The sequence below is a fragment of the Ambystoma mexicanum genome, chromosome 7p (genome assembly GCF_040938575.1).
Source record: "Ambystoma mexicanum isolate Mex_15411 chromosome 7p, UKY_AmexF1_1, whole genome shotgun sequence".
Lineage (NCBI taxonomy): Eukaryota > Metazoa > Chordata > Amphibia > Caudata > Ambystomatidae > Ambystoma > Ambystoma mexicanum.
In genome coordinates this window covers 457757757-457781971 of record NC_090939.1, presented here as the reverse complement: position 1 = coordinate 457781971, position 24215 = coordinate 457757757, and the positions used below count along the sequence as shown (strand labels likewise).

Below are 24215 nucleotides of genomic sequence, written 5' to 3'. Positions count from 1 at the left end.
ATTTCATGAAAATGGTTGCTCATGCTCAAGAAATGGATTGGATTAAAACTAAGTAATTTCATACAGTGCATTTTCCAAAGAGCCCCATATTTTACCTACTCCCCAAGCTTCATCTTGATGACGAATGTATATTACTTATATTCTGTTGGTAAATTGAGAGCTCCAGGTTTGTGCCTTGGAACTTCCTCAGATATGAATGCTATATGTTCAGACGATTCTGCTATTAATCAAACTTTTAAAATACATTTTCTGAAGAATCCTGGATCTGTATGAGATTATGGACCATGTTTAATGCCTAAATGTATTTTAAATTTGTTTGAGAAAACAAAATGTGTCCAATTTGATTTTTTTTCTTCTTCCGTTACAGGTTCAATACTTTTTCAAGATCCTGGAAAACTGAGAGTAGACAATTCATCTTAAGCGACTGATTGTTTCCTACAAATTCTGGAGAACAGACAAAGACATGCCAAAATTGTGTTCATTCATTTATTGTCCAATGTCTTAACCTGACTGAAAACAAGACAGAGCACACTACTCCTGGCAGATATTACAGATGTTAGAACATTGAGTTTGCACACTAGACAACATTTAACACCATCCTATGGGGTACTGCATTGCTTTTATAAAGTTCAAAATAAAGATTTATTTTTAACAAGTGACTTTGGTTTTATTTCATACATTACACTTTCTTGCAGAAAAAATAAAAATTGTACAACTGCATAAATATAAAATTCTTCCACCATGAAAATGGTTAAAACATTCATAAAGACACAGCACCAGAGTGTGATGCCTCCAGGAACAAAATATATAAAGGAAAGCAATTAGCCCTATCACTGACATTCTGACTTCGACCTCAAACAGCTTCGCGCATACAGAATGACTAGATAGGAAACGTTCATGTAAAAAGAACAACCAGTCACCACCACCACCACCACTTCAGTGAACATGAGGAAAGAAAGAAGTGCCCAAACTGGGGATAAAAAGAACCACAGGGAAAGGGGTTGTGTGGAGTGTTAAAATATTAATCGGTGGGCTACTGACTTTAGAAGAGCAACAAAAAGGTACCTTGCCAGTTTTATTCCCATTACTGAGTATTTACACCTTAGAATGCAATCCTTAAACTAGTAGAAAACAGATACAATAAAACATGGCTTGAAAAATAATGACCGGAGTATGCACCTATGGTACTGTACACTAAAACATAAAAATACACAAGGCAGCAATACTTAGGGGCCAGCAACACTGCTTACTACAAGTCAGTCATGGAATCATAATTTACAGTAGAATTGGGTCTGGCCCCAAAGCTCAAGTAATTCTGTGTTTTGTAATTTACAGTAGAATAAATATTTGTTGCTATTGCTACACTTTAAATTTACATTCTAATCTAATAAATGCAGGAAGCTAGTGTAAAGCATATAGATTAAGTGTAGGTCCCATACGTATGACAGTTTGTTCAAGACTAGTAGTTTTCTTTTTTCATTGCAATTGGTTGTGCTTGTGATCAGCTCTTCATCTCAAATTTCACATCAAAACGTCCCCTGAAACGGTCCTTGTCGTTATAGTCAATGTTTTCGCCATATGCTTTGCATTCAATGCGTAGTTCAGTGTCGTACGTGAGATTGGTAAACTGCACAGCCACTAAGGGTTGGAGATATTTGGGCTGTAGGAGCTTGCCATAGTAGGGATAGTACTGTAGAGGGAAACCGCCAATTCCACCCATTCCATAATATACAATGGGTCCAATTCTGTCTGCATCTTCAGGTTTCTGAAAATTGAAATAAAAAAGTTAACATTGTGCGAGGTAAATAGGTGCAAGCATGATTGGAAACACGCCTGTACACACACACACATACACATAGAACAAGAGTTTGCCAATTGCGGTTATCTTTTTTTGTGGGAGTTTTTTTGTGGGAGATCAGTACAACACATTTAAAGAGACCATAAGATGCATACATTAATTGCAACACAATCAAATCACTTAATTCCCAGGTTTCAAATGCCTACCTTACTCAAAACTATCTCTTCAAAAACCTTTGTGTACATTTTATAAGCCGCTTTAGTATGACTCAATCAGGTGACGTCCCCAAAGTATACATGAAACAGTTTGTGCCCTTTTCACAGTTATAATCTTTTTTGTGACTTTGTTACCCCTGCAAAAGGTCTGGTTTCAGGATTTAGAGATGTCAAATAGTCATGAAACCGCATCAATGCTAAATGTGTTTGTTTATTCCAGACCAGAATTTGCCTTCTGAGATCATATCATGACAGCATTCAATGATGTGGCATTGACACCCACGCTGAAGTACATGTGGAGCTCCAATGAAGATATATATGACATACATTACTCACCATAATCATATTTCTGATGATTGTACCTGCTTAGATTTACATGCTGTGCATGTAGTCCAACATCTAGTGGCAATCGTAGAGTATTGCATCTTTCTTTCGAAGATCGAAAAGGGACGTCGACATGGGTGTGACTGTAACACTATCCCTAACGTGATGTGTAGTGTACCCAAAATCCTTCACGCGTCGAGGTCACACCAGTTGTGTTTCTTCTGCCGTGAGGGAGCCTTACAGAATGCGTGAGTGAGTACAGAAGAGAGAGGTTGTAAGATGTCTGTTCCTTCTACTCCAAGATGTGAGGAAGGCGGGTGCATGTGAACCTAAGCAGATACAATCATCAGAAATACGATTACGGTGAGTATTGTATGTCTTCTGATGCTTGTGAATCGACTTGAAATCGCATACTGTGCATAGACTAGCGAGCAGTACGAGGAGATGGCAGTGGGATGTGTGAAGGAACAGTAGCAAAGAGATGTCAGGTTGCGGCTTTGCAAATGGAAACTAGAGGAACATTTGCAATGAATGCTATGGTAGCCCATGTGCCCCCAGTAGAGCGATCTCTAGGCGGAAAGGGTAGATCTCTCTTGGCAAGAGAATAACCCAGTGTGATGCAATTTACAATCCATTTGGAAATCGCTAATTTAGAGACAGGGTCACCTTCTCTACCAGCTTCCACAGAGACAAAGAATTGGTTTGTCTTTCTCAGAGGCTTAGTTTTTACAAGGTAGTATATTACTGCCCTCCTCGCATCTAGTTTATGATGGCTTATTTCTGCAAAGTTAGTAGGGTTTTGAAAGAAAGTGGGAAGTTCGATTGATTAATTCACATGGAACTTCGAGATGAATTTAGGCGCAAAACGTGGGTTTGTGCACAAAACCACCTTGTCTTTATGAATAGTCACAAATGGGTCCTGAACTGAAAGGGTTCACTAACCCTCCTTATTGAGGTAATAGCCACTAGAAAGGCAGTCTTCTAGGTGAGGGCCTTAAGGCTAGCCTTACGCATGGGCTCAAAAGGAGGCCCCATTGACCTTGTAAGGACAACATTCAAGTTCCATCTGGGAGTTTGGTTGGAAATAGGAGGATTAACTCTTTTTACTCCTTCCATGAAGGCCTTAATGACAGGAATTTTCCATCATGAAACCTAGCTCTGGGATGTGGTATACGCAGAGAGCGGCCAGATTGACCTTTAGGGAATTGAAAACAAGCCCGGAGTCTGATAGGTGTGTTAGATAAAGGACAATATCTTTAGGGAAGCAGTCCATGGGATTAGCATTCTTAGCAGTGCACCAGATAACAAAATGTTTCCACTTGTTGGAGTAGCAATGTCTGGTGTTGGGTTTTCGTGCTTCCCTGAGTATGTCCATGCATCTCTCAGGGAGTTGGAGGTGCTGTAAGGAAGGCATGGCATCAACAGTAAGACAGACACGTAGTGACCTCAGTTCAAGGGTGTTTATTGAACTTGCACAATGGTATGATAACCCCCAATCTAAATCTACAGATAGGAGCAAGCTACGACCATCAAATAATAATGCAGTCCTAGGGGAGTTTTGTCTAAATAAAAAGGGCCTATACTAAAAAAGATATTGCCAATCCTACCACAAATTTACAAATAATGCAGGGTAGTGTTCATGAAAAAGAAGGAAGTGTTCACAAAATAATATGTCAGGATGCTCGGGCCGTTGGCCTCCCTTCTCCACGTTTTCAGCACTCGAGTAAAGCACACACTCTAGCTTCTGCCGCACAAGGATACAGTTCAATTTTCCTATTTCAGGACCCTCTATGTCCACGTCTCTTTACTTTTTTGCAATTCTCTTGACACAGAGAGCCTGCTGTACCAAAATCAACACAAACATTCTTTTCACCAGTATTCAACTTGGGGTGTTCACACTGGATCCCCTGAGCCGGGCTCAGATCCTTTTCTTGACAAAAGTTCAACGTTGTTTCCCCCTCTTCTGGGCTCAGGTCCCTTTCAAAACAAGGATCAGAAAATTATTTTTCGGGTGACTCACGGTTCACCCCGGATGCCCCTTTGCCAGGCTCAAATCCCTTTCTTTCGTTCAATTAGTCTCCCTCAGCCAGGCCCAGCCCAACTGTGATGTATATTAAGTTATCAAAGACTTTCGAATGTGCACAGGGTTTAGCTTGACCCGTTGCATGACCACTTCAATCTCAATATTTCTTTCTCTCATACTCAGCATTATTTGGATAACTAACAAAGACTTTCGAATGAGCACCCTCGTGGCGCCAGACCACTCTGTGCATGGTATCTTTTCTTGGCCTCCCAAATTTCAATTATAAAGTTAAACTACTTCCTTTGGCTTCCGATTATATTTGTGTCACGTATCCCAAACGCCTCACACATTGTTCTCTTTATACAATGTTGCTGCTTGCAACCTTGTTTCAAAACACAAGCTGGTTTGTTATCAGTCTCTCCGACTCACCGGCTGTGCTGTCTTTTCTGTCACCGCTTTGTTGTTGTTGTAAGAGCAAAGGACAGTACCACAGCAGCAATCACTCCTCGCCACCTTGGTTATCGACACAGGAGAGCCTTGGGTACCTCCGACACTGCAGGTTTGATCAGCTTTAGTTCCTGGTCTTCGGTTTCTTACTTTCCAAGGCTCACGAAAGTAACGGTCTTTGCAGTTCAAGGGTTCTTCCCTCCTTGCAACCCTCTGGTTTTACTGTCTTTCTCTTTGTATTAAACTGCCATCTTGGAACTGCGGTTTCCTCTTGTGTTTTACCTCGCTCAGAGTGTGCTGTTGTGCTCCGCTTTTATCCGAGTGGGGAAGTGTGATGGAAGTCAGGTGTGTGTAATGATCTGTAATTGCCTGACCTTGCTTGACCATGGTGTTGGGACATGTCAGGTGTACGGCTTTGGTGTTAGTCCATTGCCGCTCACAATGAACTGTCTGTGAGAAAGTGTTTGCGTCGGGAAAGGTGGGCGGTTGAGTTCCTAGGTATCCTACCTGGTAGGATGGGGGGGGTGTTACAAGGAAGGGGATACCACGTCTCACCCTCCGGTGTCCCACTTCCACTCCCTGAAGACCCCTCATCCAGGTGATCCTCCCGCACTGGTCCACCCCCAGGAACTGGATCCAAAAGCGATGGCCTTGTCCTAGCCACCTGGATCACAGATTCCCGGGGACTACCGGGTGAGACACCTTAAGGTTTCTCAGTGCCCAAACTCGGACGTCAGGAGCCAAGCTGCTAAATTGAATGTTTGGGGGCACGGATGCAGCTGACATTTCCATGACATCAGAGAACCATGGCTGACGGGCCCACATTGGTGCCACCAGACTCATCGAGACTGGTTAATGGTGCATCTTGTGCACGATCGTATTGAGGTTAATCAGGGGGTGGGGGGTAGCATAGGCAGATCTCCCGAGACCATGTTATCCGCAGACTATTCACTTTGGAGAGTTTCTGTGGGTACCTGGAGCCATAATCTGGGCATTCTCCAGAGACACAAACAAGTCGATATCTGGGAAACCCCATTCTGCAAAGACGATGAGTATAATATGTTCTTGCAAGCATCACTCGTGCTCTACGGGTAGGGGGGAAGTCTCTGATGAGCATGTCTGCCTGAAGATTGTGTTGCCCTGGAACATGTTGAGGGGAGGAGCATGTTGTGTTTGAGTGCCCATTTCCAGATGTTCTGGGACAGTTTGAATAGCCCTAGAGGGTGAGTGCCCCCCTGCTTGTTTGGGTAGTACATGGCTGTGATACTGTCCTGTCTGAAAGGACAAGGGCTGTCTTCCCCTGAAGGTGTGCTTGAAAGGCTTTCAAAGCCTTGAACACTGCCAGCAGTTCCAACAGTTTGATGTGATTGGACGCTACTGATGGGGACCTCACACTGTGCGCCGACTATTGAAAGAGGTGGGGCCCCCACCCTGACAGAGATGCACCCATCTGTCAGGGTGGGTACTACCCCACTGCAGGGGTAGTAAAGGTTTTCCCCTGCAGAAGGTTTTCCCTTGACCAGCACTGCAGAGCTGAACAAGGGCTGTAGAGACAACCACTAGATCGTCCCACTGGCCTGACACCATTGCCCAAAGAGCAACTCCTGCATGGGGCGCATGCGCAGACGAGCGTGAGGATCTAGGAGGACGCAGGCAGCCATCATCCTGAGCAGCCGCATGCCCTTGAGAACAGTTACCAGGTGACCGGCTACATAATGAGGGATCTGGAACAGCATGTTTTGAACCCTCTCGTTGGAGGGGAAGACAAGCCGGTCTTCAGTTCTAATCAGGGCCCCCAGAAACTGTTTGACTTGGCTGAAGACCAGACTTAACTTCTCTCATTGATGGAAAATCCTAGGTTGAATAGAGGATTACTGTCTTGTGGGTATTCCTCAGACATGTTCTGTATGAGTCTCCTGTTATGAACCAGCTGTTGAGGTGTGGATACACTGGGTGGACTGCCTGCGCAGGTGAGCCGCCGCTCCCGCTATTACCTTTTGCAAACACCCTCGGGGCTGAGGCAATGCCGAAGGTGAGAACCTTGAATTGATAGTGAGTGTCCTATCTTGAACCTGAGGTACTTTCTGTGCGCTGACAACATTGAAATAAGAAAGTATGCATCGTTGATGTCCAATGTGGCAATGTAATCCCCCTGCCACAACAGGGGATTACTTCCTGAAGAGTGGTCACCCTGAACCTTTGTCGTTTGACATATTTGTCAGCAGGACACAGATCTAAAACAAGGAGCATGGTTAGATCCTTTTTGGGTACAAGGAAGTATAATGAATAAATACCCTTGTTTATCTGGAGATGAAGGATGACTTTGATGGCACCCTTTTCCAGCAAGACCTGGACCTCATCCAACAGGATGTGCAGATGGTCTGGTGACAGTCGTCTGCTTCCAGGTGGTGGCTGGAGGAACTTTATGCAGTACCCATGGGCAACGGTCTTGAGTGCCCACTGACCTGATGTAAACAGCCCCCCCCACATCCCCCATACGTGGGTAAAAGATGTTAGACGTCCCCGACCGGGGAAGTGTGGGAGGGGGCCCGTACTGCCAAGTCACTTGCAGGTAGAGGCCGTAGAGCCTCTGGAAGCAGAGCTTCTACCCCGTCTTTCCCCCGTCAAAAACCTTTTTGTTGTGAAGATTGGAAACCACTGGAGGATCCTTGTCCGGAAGCCCAGTTGGATTCCCCCGCAGCCCCCCCGAGCCATACTGAGCATGGAGAGGGCGAGAGAAGGACTGCCCTCAAAAGGGCCGGTGGGTGTTGAAATTGCCTCGCTGGACAAAGGGCTTGACTGAGCTTTGAGTGATTTTAAGGTCTTGTGCTCCTTCTTGGCAGTCTCCAGAGCACCATCAACTGCTTTCCTGAAAAGGTTGGCTTTCCTTCACTGTTTATGAATCAAAGAGGCCTGGGTCTTGGTTTGAACGCTGTATTCTTTAGCCAGGTGTGGCGCTTGATAAGGGTTCCCTGGGCAAGGACATGCCCTACAGTCTCGGCAGAGTCCAATGTATTTCTAAGGATATTCTGAGCGACTTGCCCGCCTTTCCGCAACCACAGCTAAATGGCAGGTGCGAGTGAGTTCCGGGCCATCCTGGCGGCCGTCCTGGACAAGGCTCCACTGAATGTCACTGTAGCTCATGACCCGCTTGCCAAGGGCGTAAAATTTCTTCCAGTCCTTGTCAGAGGGGGGCATTCAGACGTCGACAGTGGTAGCCCTGCCCTCTTTCCAGTAGTACTGATGACCAGGGAGTCTGGGACGGTGTGGCCCCTGATGTATAGCGGGTCTGAAGAAGCCGGTGGAACATTTTCTCCACACTCTGATTCACTACACGTGTGAGAGATGGTGTGAGCAATGAGGGGGCCATGTGCTTCTTGACTGAGTTCAACAAAGGGATGGCTTGGCTGACTAGGGTCTTCTCCTTAAGGATCCTTTCCACGAAGTCCGAATCAGGGGCGGCTTTGTGTGTGGTAATCTTAAAGTGATCAGTAGCTTTTTTCAGAATGTTATTGAACATCATCTGGTCATCTACAGACAACAAGTCCCTGGGTTGGGTGACAGGAGGAGCATCTAGAAAGGTTTCTCAGTGTCATGTGGCGGGGTGGAATGCCTATGTAATCCACAGGGTTCCAGTCCGGGTACCGATAGGTGGGATCTTCGCCACCCTGGCCAGAGCCCTGGACTTAGGAAATGTCCTGGCTAGGATCATCAAGAAAGACATCCACCTGGGTGTCCCGATTTACTTTCTCCAGGGAGGAGAATTGAGCACCGGGAGAGTGGAGCCTCTGGGATTTATGAGGGACGGGGCAAGTGTCAACATCCTTGTCTCTTCTGAATGTCATCAAATTGTCCTGAAAAATTAATGAATTCAGCCATTCTATTCATACAAGCATCAAACTTGTCCCAGGTCCATTCAGAGGACTGAGGGATCATGAGGGGGGAAAGGGCTGTGCAGAAGGAGCTGGGTCTTTATGCAGGGCCCTAGAAAGCGGAGGGGAGGCTGGAGAATGCCCTCGGTCAAAGAGGAGGCCTTCATGGGGTCCAAAATGGGCGATAGAAAGCTTCTCCCGGGGCTTTGGGAGTGTTTCAGTGGACCCGTTTCGGCGTGTCTTTCGATGCTACCGCGTCTTTTGGTGCTACTGTGTCAGAAGCCAAGCTTTAGTGGGAGCGCCCGCTACAGAGCAAGATTTAGCACCATGCATAGACCACAGGGATCAGTGGCGCAGAGGGCGCTGAACCATGAGATTTTGAAAGCCCTGTTAACGGGCCTGCGGGCGTAGAAACATTCCTAGATAGCTCTGCCGGGGAAACTTTAGGGTTTGTGTGCTTGAGAGCAGGTGGTGCGTGTGTGTCCCTGTCACCGGGATGCAACTTACCCATAGCAGTGCCGGTGGCATGCTTGTTGGGACTGGGGACGGATCGGATTCGCGGCTGCCGACAGATTACTTTTATGAAGCAATGGAACCGGCAGGGCAGTGACTATCTGCCTACATTGCGTAGGCCATCCACCGTTTCGTACACCTGGCTTCCAGGGTCTTGGGCCGAAGGAGTTCACATGCTCTACACAAACGCTCGTCGTGATCAGCGATGGGTGTCCTTCCAAGGGAACTTGCCATTGCAATGCAGGCAGAACTTAAAAGGCGTCCTCTCCATAGCAGATGGAAGTGGCAGCCAGACCAAGAGAAAGGGCAAAGACGGTGTAAAGGAAAGGCATTCTGAAGAGAAGACAGGAACAGGACCCCACTCTCCCTTCTGTAAAGGCAGGGCCAGAGGTCCAAGGCCATGTGGTAAACAGTTGCTGAGCAGCCAAGGATGGAACATCGGCAGACCGGATCAGGCGTTGAACAGCCGTCGAGTAGTAGTCGAAGGCAAGCGAACCACTGAAGAACAGGAAATTAGCAATATAAAACTCTTAAGTTCCGTATTATGTGCGACCAACTAGTTAAGCGGGAAAAACAATCTGGTGGGACCTCGGCACGCAAAGGATTTTGGGTACACTATACATCAAGTTAGAGATAGTGTTACAGTCACTCCCATGTCGACGTCCCCTTTCATTCTTCAAAAAAAAAAGATGTAATTCTCTGCGATTACCACTAGATGTCGGACTATATGCATAGCACGTGATTCTAAGCAGATTTACAACCATCAGAAATATATTTTTAAATGCATGTTTTATTTAAATAGGGTCAGACTTGTAGAAACTGCAGGGAAAAAATAAAGGGTACACCGGGTATGCTCCCACCCACATCCGCTGCCCAGTATTGCTTGAAAAGGTCATATAGGCTGTTCGGCCATCTCTGCAGAAAACAGCCACAGCTTCTTCACAGCGGTTGCAGTCAACTTCATCGGATTTCATCTTGTGCTTTTCCCAGCTTAGCTTCATACCACAGAATACTGTGCTAGTCTGTGCCTGTGATTCTTTTCCATGTGGCGCAGATGCATGTACCATATCAGTTTGGCATACCAATCCTCTTTGCCCTCAAAAAAGCATTGTGCACCTAAATGGACCAACATTCCCAGAAAGCACAGACACTGAATCTACAGAACTCTGGTTTTAAGGACACCGATTCTGATGAGGAGGATGATGTGTTGGGTGAAGGTGGCTTCATGATCCTTCAATGGAAGAGTTGGCCCTTTAACATCAGCAATCTAGTGGTCACAACAAATCACTAGAGCTGCCCATCCCACTATGCCAGTTCCTAAGATGATTTTAGCTTCTTGAACATCATGGTATGGACCACTAGTCCTGGTCCGACTAACCCTCTCCTCAGAAAAGGCTACCAAACTGACTGACTCATTACACTGAGATCACAGCTGAAGTGGCGCAATGCAAGACGATTTACATTATGTTATGGCAAGATCCCGTTCTGCCAATTAGGGAAGAGAAAAACGAAACTTGTCAAAAAGCACAAGTAGGCCTCTAAGTGGGTGCATCACCCTCCATAGGTACTGATGGCAAAGGCCTCAGACACAGGTTTGAGATACTGCATTCCTTAATCTGTTCCGGACATAATTGAATATAAACTGCAATAATTAGTAGAGGTTTCTGCCTCAAGGGATCTTAGTTTCGAGGCTCCTAACCTTGCACCTTGTAGGGTATAGCCAACGAAGCATGCAGAGTGTGAGTGAACCTTGTTAAATATACGTCCGAACGAATGCAAACCCTCATTACTGAATAGGATTGCAGATGGCCAGAATGCAACTACATGCAAAACAGTCCCCTATTTTGTTAACTGCATTGTCAAATCAAAGAGGTGGTGTTTGAGGTACTAGTGGATGTACACTTACAGCTTTTTATTCAGTGTTCAAAGTAAACTGACATGTCATTTCAGAAGGAGCATTCATTCGGCTCCAAAACGGATGAATTCCTTGAGAAATGTGAAATACATTTAGAGGCATTGACATATGGGGGCCAGAGTAAGCACCAGCCAAAAAGCAATCCCGATAGGTCTGGATCTTTTGCTTTTCATAGCAAACATACTAGGGGAGACAGATTCCAACAGAAGCAACCTCAAGCACAGAGGTATTCACGTCCAAATCTCATATATATGAGTAAACCTACTTTCCCTAGGAAATCAGTGTGGTACAAGAAGGTGTCTTTACGAGATGCTTGGTATTCTGGTCCCTTCTTTGTGATCAAAGGAATGAGTAGTCTGAAGCCCAAATGTATGTTTGCCTCTGGACACATCTTAGGAAATAGAAGTTCCAGGATAAGTACGTCCTTGTAAAACTTAACAGCACAAATTAGTCATTGAAAGGGAACACCACTTGCAGGTTATCAGATGGTCTGTTGGGCGTACATCAGCAGCGAAGGCCTTCTGAAGGTACTGCAGTGACGGCTGCTCAGAAAATGGCCAAGTTTATCCATTCCAGTACAACTGGCTTCCAAAGGAAGGGTCTTCTGTGTTGGTTTCCTCACATCCAAAGACATGAACATTTGCACATTGAGTCTTTTCACTTGAAGTGTATTCAGTTACCTGGTGCAGTTCCATTCATTTACCAAGGTGAGCCCTCCTCACCCCTCATTTTTTTAAATCCTTCTTTCGCCTGTGCCCATCCCCTCCTTCCCCCAAAACACGATATTTGGGAGAGCACACAGCCCTACACACGTCCTTCTCTAGTCACACCTCAGGCCAGACCATTACTTTTGATCATCAAGCATCAGCGTAATTCTTTTTTACATGTGTTTTAAAGTGTTTATTGGTAAAAAAAACAAACCTTATACACAACACTAACATAAAAATACAATATGCATGAATATCACTATAAAATAGAATTATACTCTACATATACTAAAATCATCCCTACAATAAACATTTTTTTTAAAAAAGTAAGGACAATTAAAATCAATGTTCAATAATAAGTGCACAAGCACATATCCATACATGATATGCCGCAGCTGATATTACAACTGATTCTGCTCCGAACAATGCGCTCCAAAATTGATCACCTTCTCTACTCTGCTTATGAGACATAAAGATGGCATACCTTTTTTCATAGCAGGTCGTCATAGCTGGACATGGTGTTTAAATGTGACAAGCTTACTCCACTGTTAGGTTGCACAAACGACAGAGTCGTTCCTCCCTGGGCAGAGCTTTCCATCTGCCCGTATGGTCCAAGGTAGGAAGAATGTTCATGCGCAAATAGATTATAAATTTCCTAATCAATACCAAATAGAATTTATTTAGGTATGCACGTGGTACGCTTCTGCCGTTTCTACCAAAGTCCTATTTACTGTATTCTGTATATCTGCTTAATGCTACAAGCGAGGTGGGGAATGAAATCCCTTGAATCAGTGCAGAGGACTCGGTGGTCCTAATTCTAGGTAACATCAACTTCTCTTATGGTGGATGTTTCAGTTTAATATCCCGAGCAAGGAGCTCGTTCACCCGCCATATCTCCATATGATCTCACAGATGCTTCCACCTTACAGACCATTTGACTGGCAGCGACTGCGACTAAAACACCTTACAGGTAAAACCTCTGCAGATGAAGGTACTCAGGCTTGGGCTTGCAGTTTTTGTGCAGTCTGCTTGGAATTCGTCCAGATTGTCACAGATGACAGAGCTGCTATGAACTACCTAAACACAAAGGGGTAGCAGGATTCCACTCACCAAGGAAGTCCTGACCACCTGGTTCTTGGCACTGCAGAGTACAATGGAATGCTCAGAAGAACATCTTGGAGATGAAGAACAAACACTCTTTTGTATACTGGGAGGCCACCTTGGCAAACATATCCATGGCACAATTCCCCCCCCCTGCACTTTTAGTCATGTTTAGTAAACGATGGAGGGTAGGAGCAGAGGGGTGGTGGGGAGGCGTGTTTTGCAGGATCTCCAGTAAGGCAGCACCCACTGACCAGGAGCGAGCCACAGGTCACGACCACTCAGTGTTCCCAAGGTAAGAGCCCCCAGCCAAATGTAGTATGTGGCTCCCCAAGCTGAACAGCTTGGGCCGCAAGGCTTTACGTCCCCCAGGAGGGGTGGGGTGTGGGGTGCAGTGCTCTATGAGGGATGAGCTCTGCTGCCACGGGCTGGGATCAAGATGTATCCTCCCCTGAGCCGACATCCAAACAGTAATGCTGACAAAATGCCAACGGGGTGGTCGAGGTCGCCGCTTTGCTTATGAAACCCCACAGGACGTGCCTCTGAAAAGCAACTGCTGTTACCTTTGCCCTTACCATATGAACCCTAATACCCTCAGGAGGTGGTCTTCCTTGCACATGGTACGCCTCCAATATACACCCCACCATCAACCTACCAATGGATGCTTTGGATGTCTGACCTCCTGGAGCCATTCCACCAAAATTCACAAAAAGTGCACAGACTTTCTGAAGGTTTTTGTCCTGTCTAAATAGAACTATAGGGTCCGCCTCACCCCGAGGAAGTGGATGGCTCTTTCCGCCTGAGACTGCAGATTTGGAGAAAAAAAAGTGAGCAATACTATCTCTTGGTTTATATGAAATGCAGAGACTACTTTGGGTAGAAAGAAGGGTGTCTGCGTTGCACCACCTTATCCTTGAAAAACATGGTAAACGGTTCTGTAGCAGCTAACGCCTGAATTTCGCTCACTCGCCTGGCTGATTTAACTGCCACTAATAGTACCATCTTAACAGTATCTATTTTAATGCCTGCCGTGGCTATGGGCTCGAATGGCTTATGCGCTAGTGCCAATAAGAACACATTGAGATCCCAGGAGGGCTGAGGTCTTCTGAGCGGAGGAAGCAATCTTACCAGACCCTTTTGAACACTGGGTTTGCTGATGAGACCACCAGCTGGTCTGAATTCCTGTAGGCCCCCATGGCCGCTAAATATGACCTGCATAGGTCTACCTGAACTCCCTAGCCAGCCAGATAGGCCGAGAATGATAAGAAAATTGTCCAGAGAGCAGTTCACTGGATTCACACAATTTTGCTTTGCCCAGAGTCAAAACAATGTCCACTTGCTATTGTACTGCGACCTCGTAGAGGTGGCCTTACCCGCCTTCTGAATGTCTAAAATGTCCTCCGAGAGCTTGCGATGAGGTTAAGTTAGATTCTCAGGAACCAAGCTGGGTTCGGTGAAGGATGGCTCTCTGCTGTTGCGACAACGACCGCTCCTTCATCTGCAAAGTTAGAGGACCTGGACAGGCTAGCCTCCTCTGGTCAGAGAACCACACCCGGGAGGGCCACAGTGGAGCTAGAAGGATGAGCTTGCAGTTCTTGGATGCTCTGAACTTGCTGACCAACCTCTGCAGCAGAGGTGTTGAAGAGAACTCTTAGGATGTCCTGTTGTTCCAGTATACCTGGAATGTGTCTCCCCTGGAGCCCTTCCCCTGTCCTTCCCATGATGCAAATCTGCCACATTTGGAATTGCTGCTCATAGCAAACAGATCTATCTCTGGTTGTCCCCACATCCGGAACACCCCCTCCTCCACCCCCTGTATAGCCAGTATCTTTATCTCCTAATTGTATGAGGCTGAGCCTGTCTGCTTCTGAATTGTCCTGTCCTGGTAGGTGGACAGCTTTTATCCAACAGCCACAAATGGATATCCGGGTGGGGTGGGGGAGAGGTAGAGAAAAGCCAAGTTTTGAGCAGTTTCTGGAACTTAAATGTGGCTGGAGTCTGAGAGGGGCAGGGAGGCTGCCAAAGGGAGGCACCAGCTGAGGAGAGACCTGCCCCCACTCTCTGCTTGGTGAAGCGGTTGACATTCAAAGAATTGGAGGAGCGTAGGGATCTAGCAGGGGAGTATTTAGGGAGGGAAAGTTGGAGAGAGTATGGTTTCAGGCCCCAGAAGACCTTGTGGATGATGCAGAGGGTCTTGAATTTGATCCTTGCAGCCACTGGGGGCCAGTGGAGAGATTGTATGGCTCAAGAGATCCAGTGTCACAGAGTCGCTTTAAGAGGATAGAATTGTTACGCTCACCAGGTATCCACGGGGGCGCCACACGATACTGGATGTCTAAGCGCTATCCCGGACCCCTCTCTGCTTGGTTATGTGCCAGACGTTAGGTAGCACCGATAACAGGAGAATGGAGAGTTAAGATACTGGTTCTGTGATGGGTGGACTCCCACTTCCCTCTGGTCCAAATCCCCTCCCTTGGGGTTATTGCTCACCTTAGGTTTTTGTGCGTTGAACTCTCAGTCCTGCATCTTTGTGCAGTGGCGCATGGATGGTGCGGGCGTTCCGTGGACCTAGTTGCTTCACTGGTCCATGTGCCCTTATGTCGGGTCCAGACCGGCTGTGACTCTGCTTGCTGTCTTCCAGGTGAGTTATAATGTCTTTTCCGTCTTTATTCTGTCTCTTTCTTTCCCTCCGTTTTCTCCGTCTTCTCGGCGTCTTGCTCCACTACGCTGTTCCCTAACAATGTCTCTTTGTTTTCATAGGGATGGTTGCGATCTCGGAGTTGTTGCGCCGATGGCGAAGACCACGGTGAGTTATTGATGCGCGGATCGCTGCACTGTTTATAGGTGTTAATTGCTAACCTGTGTTCTCTTCTCTTTGTACAGGTTGTGGTGATGTTCCGGAATGATGAGCGATCAAAGCACTGCTTGCCCAGGTAAGTGCTTTGTTAATGCTGACCTTGTTCCTTCTCCCTTGCAGGTTGCGGTGAAACCCGGTGATGGGCGAGGTAAGCAAAGCGTAGGGTGCTGCCAGGACCCGCTGCTTGCCCGGGTAAAATAATGCTGTCCTTGTTTCTTTACCTTTGCAGGTTGCAGCGAACTCCAGAGATGGGCGAGGTAAGCAAAGCACAGGATGGATTCAAGGCAGGTTACTCCACAGGTAAGTGTTCTTGCTCGCTAATGCTGTTCTTGTTCTTCCATGTTATTAATGGAATGCGGATCTAGGGCTTTAGGATCGGGCCGCCGGAGAAGCAGATGAGCAGGAGCTGGACACAGTGAGCGTTACGCTGCAGGAGTGCAGAATAACGTGAAGCGTGTTCTCCTGTTTGGGTGTGGTTTAAATAGCCCAGGTAAAGTAGTTCCAGGTCCAGCCACACCCAAAACACTAGACCGCATGTCTTGGTTCTAAAGAACTGTGCTACGTAATAGGCCTCCATGTTGGATTAAGGTCCAAAACTGGTATTGCTTTATTCCTGATAATGAGCCTGTCCCCAAAGGCCCCAGGACTGATTCATTGTATGTTTCTGGTGGAGTTTTAAGGCCCTTGGGGCCAGTGTGAAGGGTTTTAGCCCCACTGCTGCCAGGGGGCTGTTATACCTGAGGGGGTCAGGGGCATGGATCGTGACAAGAATGGTGAACTGTGTCAAAGGCAGAGGAGAGATCAAGGAGAATGAGAACAGCAGGATAGTTGGAGTCTAAATTTACGAGCATGGTTTCACGGGTGGTCAGGAGAGCCTGCCTCTGGATGCCTGGAATCCAGATTGATGGTTATGAAGGCGACCAACAAGGTTGGAGGAATATCTATCTTGACACAACTGTGATCCTGTCTCTTGGCCCGGAGAGGCTGCCAAGTGCATTTGAATCCTCCTAAATCGGAGCCTTGCTAGGCGAACATATAAAATGCATGTAGCCAGAAGCCCCAACAGGTGCCTATACCACCACACTATTGTGTAATTGTTTGTCAAAAAGTGTTTCACGGCTGCCAAGATATCCTTTCTCCTCTCTGGGGTAGGAAAAAGCCTGGCCTGCACTGTGTCCCAGTGGAACCCAAGTAAGATAAGCATTTGAGTAGGTGAGAACTCCCGACTTCTTTGCATTGATCGAAAACCCCTATGTCTACCAACATTTGCAAAGCCCCAATGAGCCAATGATTGAGGTAGGGGTAGACATGCTGACACCTGCTCCTCAACAGACTACTACTGCATTCATGATTTTGGTAAATACTGTGGGTGTAGCTTTCAGACCAAACTGGAGAACCCTGTACTGAAAATAACTGCCAATGATGGAGAAGGAACAAGTTACTTACCTGTAACTATTGTTCTCCAGCATGGGTCTTGGAAGGATTCACATGCTCATGAATATTCCCTGTCGTCAGGCCGGGAATCCTTGGTAAAAGAAAGTACAAACTATATTTCTCATCTAAACCAATCACGGTACTCTGGGTCATACTGCGCCCAGCCAATGACTGCCCTCTCCTTAAGTCCCTCCTCTGGCAGCCATCTTCAGATTTTGTAACGCTCACCTGATTCCCGTAGAGGCGCCGGTCTTGACTGGGCGTATACCGTATCTTCAAAGGTGATGTGTAACACACGGCTGGCTCTTTGGGCTGGACCTCTGTGCACTGTATGTCTGACTCGAAGGGTAAGATGTCTGCAGATAGAAAATATGGGATTAATGAACTGGGTTATTGAATGTCTCTCTCTTCTTCCCGTTCTCTTCTCCTGTAGAACCCCAAAGGTTAACGCTCTCACCTTAGGTAAGTGAACGCCGTGCTCTCCATCTGCCTCGGGGCAGGGTGCCGTAACCAGTTTCTTCACTGGATAAGGGGAGCAGGCCTCTTGACTTCAGAGGACTGCTGTCCGTCGTTTACTGCACGAACGGTAAGTTTCGAGTAATTCTAATGTCTTTAAAGTCTTTAGTAATGATGTCTCTTGTTTGCAGGGTTCTGGCGATGGCAGATGACGGGCTGAAGTGAGTTGGAGATGGAGCCCGTGTGATGAATAGAAGCGCCTGGAAGCACGTAAGTAAGCGCTTCTTGCCTGCTTCACGATGCGCTCTAACTGTCTTTTTATTTTGCAGGTACAAGTTCGGAGCGGCTGCAGGGTGCCGGAATACCCACTGGGTTAGATGTGGAAAGGAGTAATGGCACGTGAGTATTAAAGTTCCCCAATGTCTTTAAACGCACCTTGTTTTGTCTTTCAGATGCGAGATGCAGCGCCGAAGGCCTCCGGAGCGTGAGAAGAGTTGGTAAGCTTTTGTCTTTCAGATGCCGGAATGCAGTGCGAAGACCTCCGGAGCGCACGAAGAGTAGGTAAGCCTTTGTCTTTCAGATGCCGGAATGCAGCGCGAGGCGTTGGTGACAGCCGATGGACCAGGTAAGTGAAGCGCTGTCACTGAAGACCGTAATGCTAACCTGTTCTTTCTTGTCTTTATAGGTGTTGCTGAAGACTGGATTCAGGATGGAAAGCCTTTTTCCTTAGGCCCAGGATCAGATGCAGAAGACACGATGAGCGTTCTGCTGCAGAGGATGCAGAATAACGCAAAGCAAGATTCATCCATCGGGTGTGGTTTAAATAGCCTCCTGTAGTGCTTAGGTGTCTCCTTCCACAGCCACGCCTAGGTAAGAAAAGAGTTCCTGCTTTCCAGAAGAGTTCCAGTGTTCTGAACCTAGGGAGTGGCTCCTGCCCCACCCAACAGGAAAAGTAGTTCCAAACAGAAGAGGATCAGAGGCTCAACTGGCAGGCAAGTAAGCAGCATGGTCTGCTGCAGGTAAGTCCACCCAAGCATTATGAGCCCGGCGCTTCCAGCGCTGGGACTGGGCATATTTATGATCCTGGTGCCACTGGCGCCAGGACTGGGTCCAAAAGGTCCCAATTGGGACTGGTTGGCACTCGGAACCTGGGTTATGGATCTGCTTCCAAGGGAGTTGGGAAAACCCTGATCTTTTGGAAGCAGAGATCATGACAGATTTGGTAAGCACGGAAAGTGGCAGTATGACCAAGAAGATCCGCAGAGGGGTAGGCGGGAGGGTTTGCATGTGAATCCACGCCAGACCCATGCTGAAGAACATGTGTTAGAGTTAAGTAACTTGTTCCTTCTCCAGCATGGGGTCTGGCATAGATTCACATGCTGATGAATAAATAAATAGCAGTACAACATTACACAACCACGGGAGGTGACAAGGCTCAACAGAATCAATTACTCTCATCTCCGGAACAGACTCACCTCAAGCTAACAGGTTGCGTACCACTGCGTGGCCGACTCTGGACTCCACAAGATTCTACTGCGCCAACAGAGAGCAGGTGTGCGTGGACCTCCACGTAGCAGCCCTGTAGATGTCCAGCAGGGGCACACCAGACAGGAACGCCGTTGTCACAGCGATCGCTCTGGTGGAATGGGCCGTCGGTCGGCCGGGCACGGGTGGTTTGCCAACTGATGACAGTGCAAGATGCACCCAGAGAGCCACCTTGAGATGGAAGCCTTGGACAAGGCCTTCCCATGGTTAACAGGACCAAAGTTCATGAAGAGTTCGAGGTCTTCCAAAATCTCTTTGTGCGTGCCACGTAGAACTTCAGAGCATGAGCAACGTCCAACGAGTGCAAGGTCCTTTCAGCTGGCAACAAAGGTTACAGAAAGAACGCGGGTAACACCAAAGGCTTGTTGAGGTGGAATTCCGATGGAACCTTTGGCATGAAGGAGGGGTGCGACGAAGCACCAACCTCAAGTCGTGGAAAGTCAAATATGGCTATTTGTAGGATAGGGCCGGACTCTCACGCACCCTCCTGGCAGAGGTGATGGGCACGAGGCTAGCCGTTTTCCACAAGAGGAATTTGAGAGGGGTCTGATGCATAGGGTCAAAGGGGCCTCCCATGAGCCTCGTCAGCACCACATTGAGTTCCCACGCCGGGGCAGGAGCCTTCACTGGTGGGAAAGATTGAAACAGTCCTTTGAGGAACTCCTTGACGGGACGGTAGGACCACAGAAAAGATCTTCCTGGATACCTGGTGTAGCGGGAGATAGCTGCCAGATGCACCTTGATAGAGACACACGTCAGCCCGCCTTGCTCGAGGACAAGTACGGAAGAATCTGCAGGGCCGTGACCCTCAGAGGCTTGATCTTCTCCGACTGGCACCACATAGTGAAACGTTTCCACTTGTGACCATAGCACTTAGGAGTTGATGACGCTCTGGCCTTGGCAAGGACCTCCCTCCAGTCCGCCAGCAACTCATATCCTCCAAACCCTAGGGCTGAAGGAGCCAAGCCCTCAGGTTCAGAGATCCTGGGTTGTGATGCAGGATTGCACCTCCTCGGGCGGAGATCCGTGACCACTGGCAGCTTGACCGGGGGCAAGGCGGAGGTTGAGAAGGTCCGGGTACCAAATCTGCATCGGCCAAAATGGGGTGACAAGTGTCATCCTGCATCGGCACTGTTGGGAGTTGATTGATGGCTCGCAGCAGGAGAGGCAACGGGGGAAATGCGTATAGGAACAGGCCGTCCCACAGGAAGGAGAAGGCGTCCCCCCATGCTCCTCAGCTGGTGGAACCTGCTGGCAAATTTCTGGCATTTGGAGTTTGCGGCCATCGCAAACAGATAGATCAGAGGCCTGCCCCACTTGAAGATGCTTTCCACCTTGTCCTGCCGAAGTTCCCATTCATAGCAAAAGCGCAACTCTCTGCTTAGGGAGTCGGCGACAGTGTTCTTAACGACAGGCCACAGGCCTCTGGTGTGAGCTCCCCAACCCTCCAGGGAAGCGTCCGTGGTGACCGTTTCCTGGCATGGAGGGGGGTTTTGAAACCCTGTGCCCCAAGCGATGTTGGAGTATATGCCCCACCACCTCACCGCTCGACAGAACTCGTCGTCGAGAGGGATCTTATCCGTGAAGCTTCCTGACACTTGTATCCAGTGGGCATCCAGGAACTCCTGAAGAGGGCACATCTGCAGCCTGCAGAGCCGGATAAGGTAGATGCAGGACGACATCATGCCGAGCAGCGACTTGATGGCCCGCACCATGGCAGTCTTTAGTGACAACAGCCGTTGTACTTTCACCAGCATGGCCGCCATCCTCTCCTCAGAGGGCGAATTGGCAGGAGACTGTGTTGAGCCTGGCTCCTAGGAACAGCGCATTCTGCGATGGTGTCAAGCAGGACTTCGGATAATTTATGGAGACCCCCAGATTCGTTAGCAGCTGGACAGTCATATCTGGTTCGGTTAAGACGATCTCTTCCTTGCAGCCGCCGACACCACCGAGCCCGGCAACAGTTGCGGACTCCGGTACCCGGTACTCAAACCTATCCCTGTTGGCCGGGGTCATGGCAAGATTCTTTAATAGGGCAAGGCCTTCCTCCCACACATCATCCAGGAGGGGCACTGCCATGATGGTCTTCCTCTTGGCCTTGCGCCTCTGGTATAGGAAAGCCTTCCTTCTTGGTCTCCTCAGTCATCAGCTGGAAGAGCTCCAAAGCTCTGGCGACCATGGCATGAAATGACCCCACCTCATCTGGTGGGGATGCCCTCGGCTGCGGCGATCCGCACATAGTGACGATGTTGCTGTCGGGGAGGGAACCTGGCGCATGTGTGAAGGTTGATGAGGGGGCACTGGATGGCTCTTCCTCTTTTTCGGCGGAGGCTGATCTGGGGCTGGTGGCATCCTTTTGGTGCAGGGTCGCAAGGATGTCCAGAGATAAATCTCTCGGCAGAGTCGGGGCGGTCGGCCCACTATTCTCTGCACCATAATCGCCATCTGCATTTCTGCCATCGTCATCCTCCACATTCTTGGGGACCGAGTGTACGGACTCCTGCTCCTCCTCATCCGAGGAAGAAACATTTTTGTCTTGGGGCACAGCCTATGGCTGGCCTAGGACCTCATTGCGCTCCCCAACCCCTTTGCACCATGAGGGGTTGGAACCGGGCTCAGCGATTCTTTTCCGGTGTCTTCGCCAATTCCCCCGGCGGAGGCCTCCCGTCCCAGGGGTAAGGACACTCTGGGAGCAGTGGGGGCTACCTTCACAGGGTCAGCCCCTATGGCCTTCGAGAGTGCGGCCGCCACCATCTCATTCTTCGACAATTTTTCCTGCACCACCTGGGCCTTCTTGGGCAGGTCGCCCAGCTTTCCTTCCACCCTAGGCTTCTCTGGCTTCTCACGCAGTTTAGCCGGGTTGGGCAATTACATTTTTGAGGAGGAGCTGGATCGATGGCTGGAGATGGAAGCAGATGGTGAGGTTGATCACGCCTTGCCAATCGCGGGACCCACTTGCACGGCAACCCCCGACAGAAACGGACTTGCAGCGCTTGGCCTTGTCTTGTGCCCCCACGGATGGAGTGCCATCAAAGGACTTATAAGCCAGCTCCTCGGACCGGCCGGTCCTGGGTGAGGCAAGACCATGTTTTGGGCACGAGGCAGAGGCCTTAGTGCTTAGCCACGCCACCAGTCTACTGTGGCAATCCTTCATCGTTCTCTTGGAGAACCAGACACAGATCTCGCAGTCTCCTTGTTTGTGATCCGGGTGAAGCCAGTAGAAGCATTGAAGGGGTTTGTCCTCCACAAACATGTTCAGAGGTCCGCATCTGGAACAGAGCTTAAAGAGGGAACTTCCCTCCTTCTCCTCGGTCATGGCCAGAGGTGCGGAGTAGGACTGATGGCCTTCTGGAAACTTTGATGAACACGCAACGATCCTTGCCCTGGAGAAGGGGCGCTGGAATTCACCGACAAACGGGTCCCCGTTTGTCGGCCGATGGAGAGAAGAGCACACAGGCTCTGTTTTCACAAAAGTAGGACTTTTTCTCCAAAAAAGAAAAAAAAAGCACAAAAAACATAGAATAGCTCACGGAGCAAAACTCGAGGACTCCCAACACGTAAACGTGCGGTAAAAATCTAAAGATGGCTGCCAGTGGAGGGGCTTAGGGAGAGGACAGTCATTGGCTGGGTCCAGTATGACCCAGAGTACAGTGCCCGGTTTAGGGGATAAATACAGTTTGTAAGTTAAAGTGAAACGGTTTTTTCTTTTACCGAGGATTCCCAGCCTGACGACAGGGAATATGCATGAGCATGTGAATCCATGCCAGACCCCATGCTGGAGAACTGTAGGCACTTCTGTTGAAGGTGACAAATTAGTATGTGAAGATATGTGTCCTTTGGGTCCAGGGCACACAGCCAGTCTCCTGGACAGAGACACTCTGCAATTTGAGCATGTTATTATTTTGACCTTTTGTATGGGTAGATAGAGATTGAGGAACGATGGGTCCAGCACAACTCTCAGGCCGCCTGGTTTTTCTTCTGGATAGCTAAGATGCTGGAGACTAATCCTGTGCCTTTTTCCACTGCAGGGACCTCTTTCATTGCTCGGGACTGCACCAAGCTCTCCACCTCCCTGAGCAGTGCTGGGGAGCCTACCTGCAAGAGGGGCGCGGGGAGACGAGGAAGCAGGCTGAGAAACAGGAAGACAAAAGCCTCCTGAAACCACCGAAAGTGACTATAGGTCTGAAAAATGGCAACACCATTGCTCCTTGTGCAGAGCTACACTGCCTTCCACAGGAGATTTGTGGCGCCGGACATAGAAGTCACGTTTTTTTTGGCTCTGAGACTGATGCTAAGGAAGGGGTGAGGCAAATAAAAGCCCTTTTTAGTAGTCCTCTGTTGCTTACGCCAGTGAGCACTAGGAGACCGTTTGGGCTGCTTTGATCTTCTCTCCTGGAAGCCCTTAAAGGAGGTTGACCTGCTCTCATGCCTACCTTGTGAATGATTGAAACCCTTCACTGCTGGCTTGGTAAGCACTGCAAGGAACTGGGCTGTCTCGGTTCTGGTCTTTTTGGTGAGTTCCTCGTCTGTGGAGGAATGGACAGCCGTTTTCCCTCAAAGGGAAGATCCAAGATTCTATCTTGTACATCAGCAGTAAACCTGGCAGCATGCATCCAGGCCGATCTACTTAAATCCACACCAATGCACATGCCCCTGCTAGCTTTGTCAATGTGCACCAGCAGTGATTCTAAGGTGCAATGACTGTGGCCTTGTAAAGGCCTCACTTGAATGCTACCTGGCTTTTTCATTGGCAGATCCTGCAGCTAACAACGCATCTGAATTAGCCTGACAGTTTCCAAATGACTCCAATATTTTGTCCTATTTACCAAGAACAGCTGCTGACGAGGACGACTGACCAGATGAACTTGTGTCACTGGCTTAGAGTATGGAGACACAGCCACCACTACTGCTAAGTGGGGCGGAGGGTGGGATGCGAGCAGCAGGTTGTTGCTGCCGAATTGCCTTTAACGCCCATCAGGTTCTTTGCTAACCACCTAGCACAAATGCG

General features: G+C 48.3%; 2 protein-coding genes across 3 annotated transcripts in view; one reads left to right on the top strand and one right to left on the bottom strand.

Annotated features, from left to right (window-relative positions):
* NME7 (NME/NM23 family member 7) overlaps positions 1–656 on the top strand; it is a 2086428-nt gene extending 2085772 nt beyond the window's left edge. For both annotated transcript variants that reach the window (XM_069636474.1, XM_069636473.1), the window contains one exon: positions 368–656. In XM_069636474.1, coding sequence (XP_069492575.1) covers positions 368–400 — 33 coding nt within the window. In that variant the 3' untranslated portion in view covers positions 401–656. The remainder of the gene's footprint in view (positions 1–367) is intronic.
* ATP1B1 (ATPase Na+/K+ transporting subunit beta 1) overlaps positions 473–24215 on the bottom strand; it is a 78759-nt gene continuing 55016 nt past the window's right edge. The window contains exon 6 of the mRNA XM_069636475.1: positions 473–1765. Within this exon, the coding sequence (XP_069492576.1) occupies positions 1502–1765 (264 nt within the window). The 3' untranslated portion in view covers positions 473–1501. The remainder of the gene's footprint in view (positions 1766–24215) is intronic.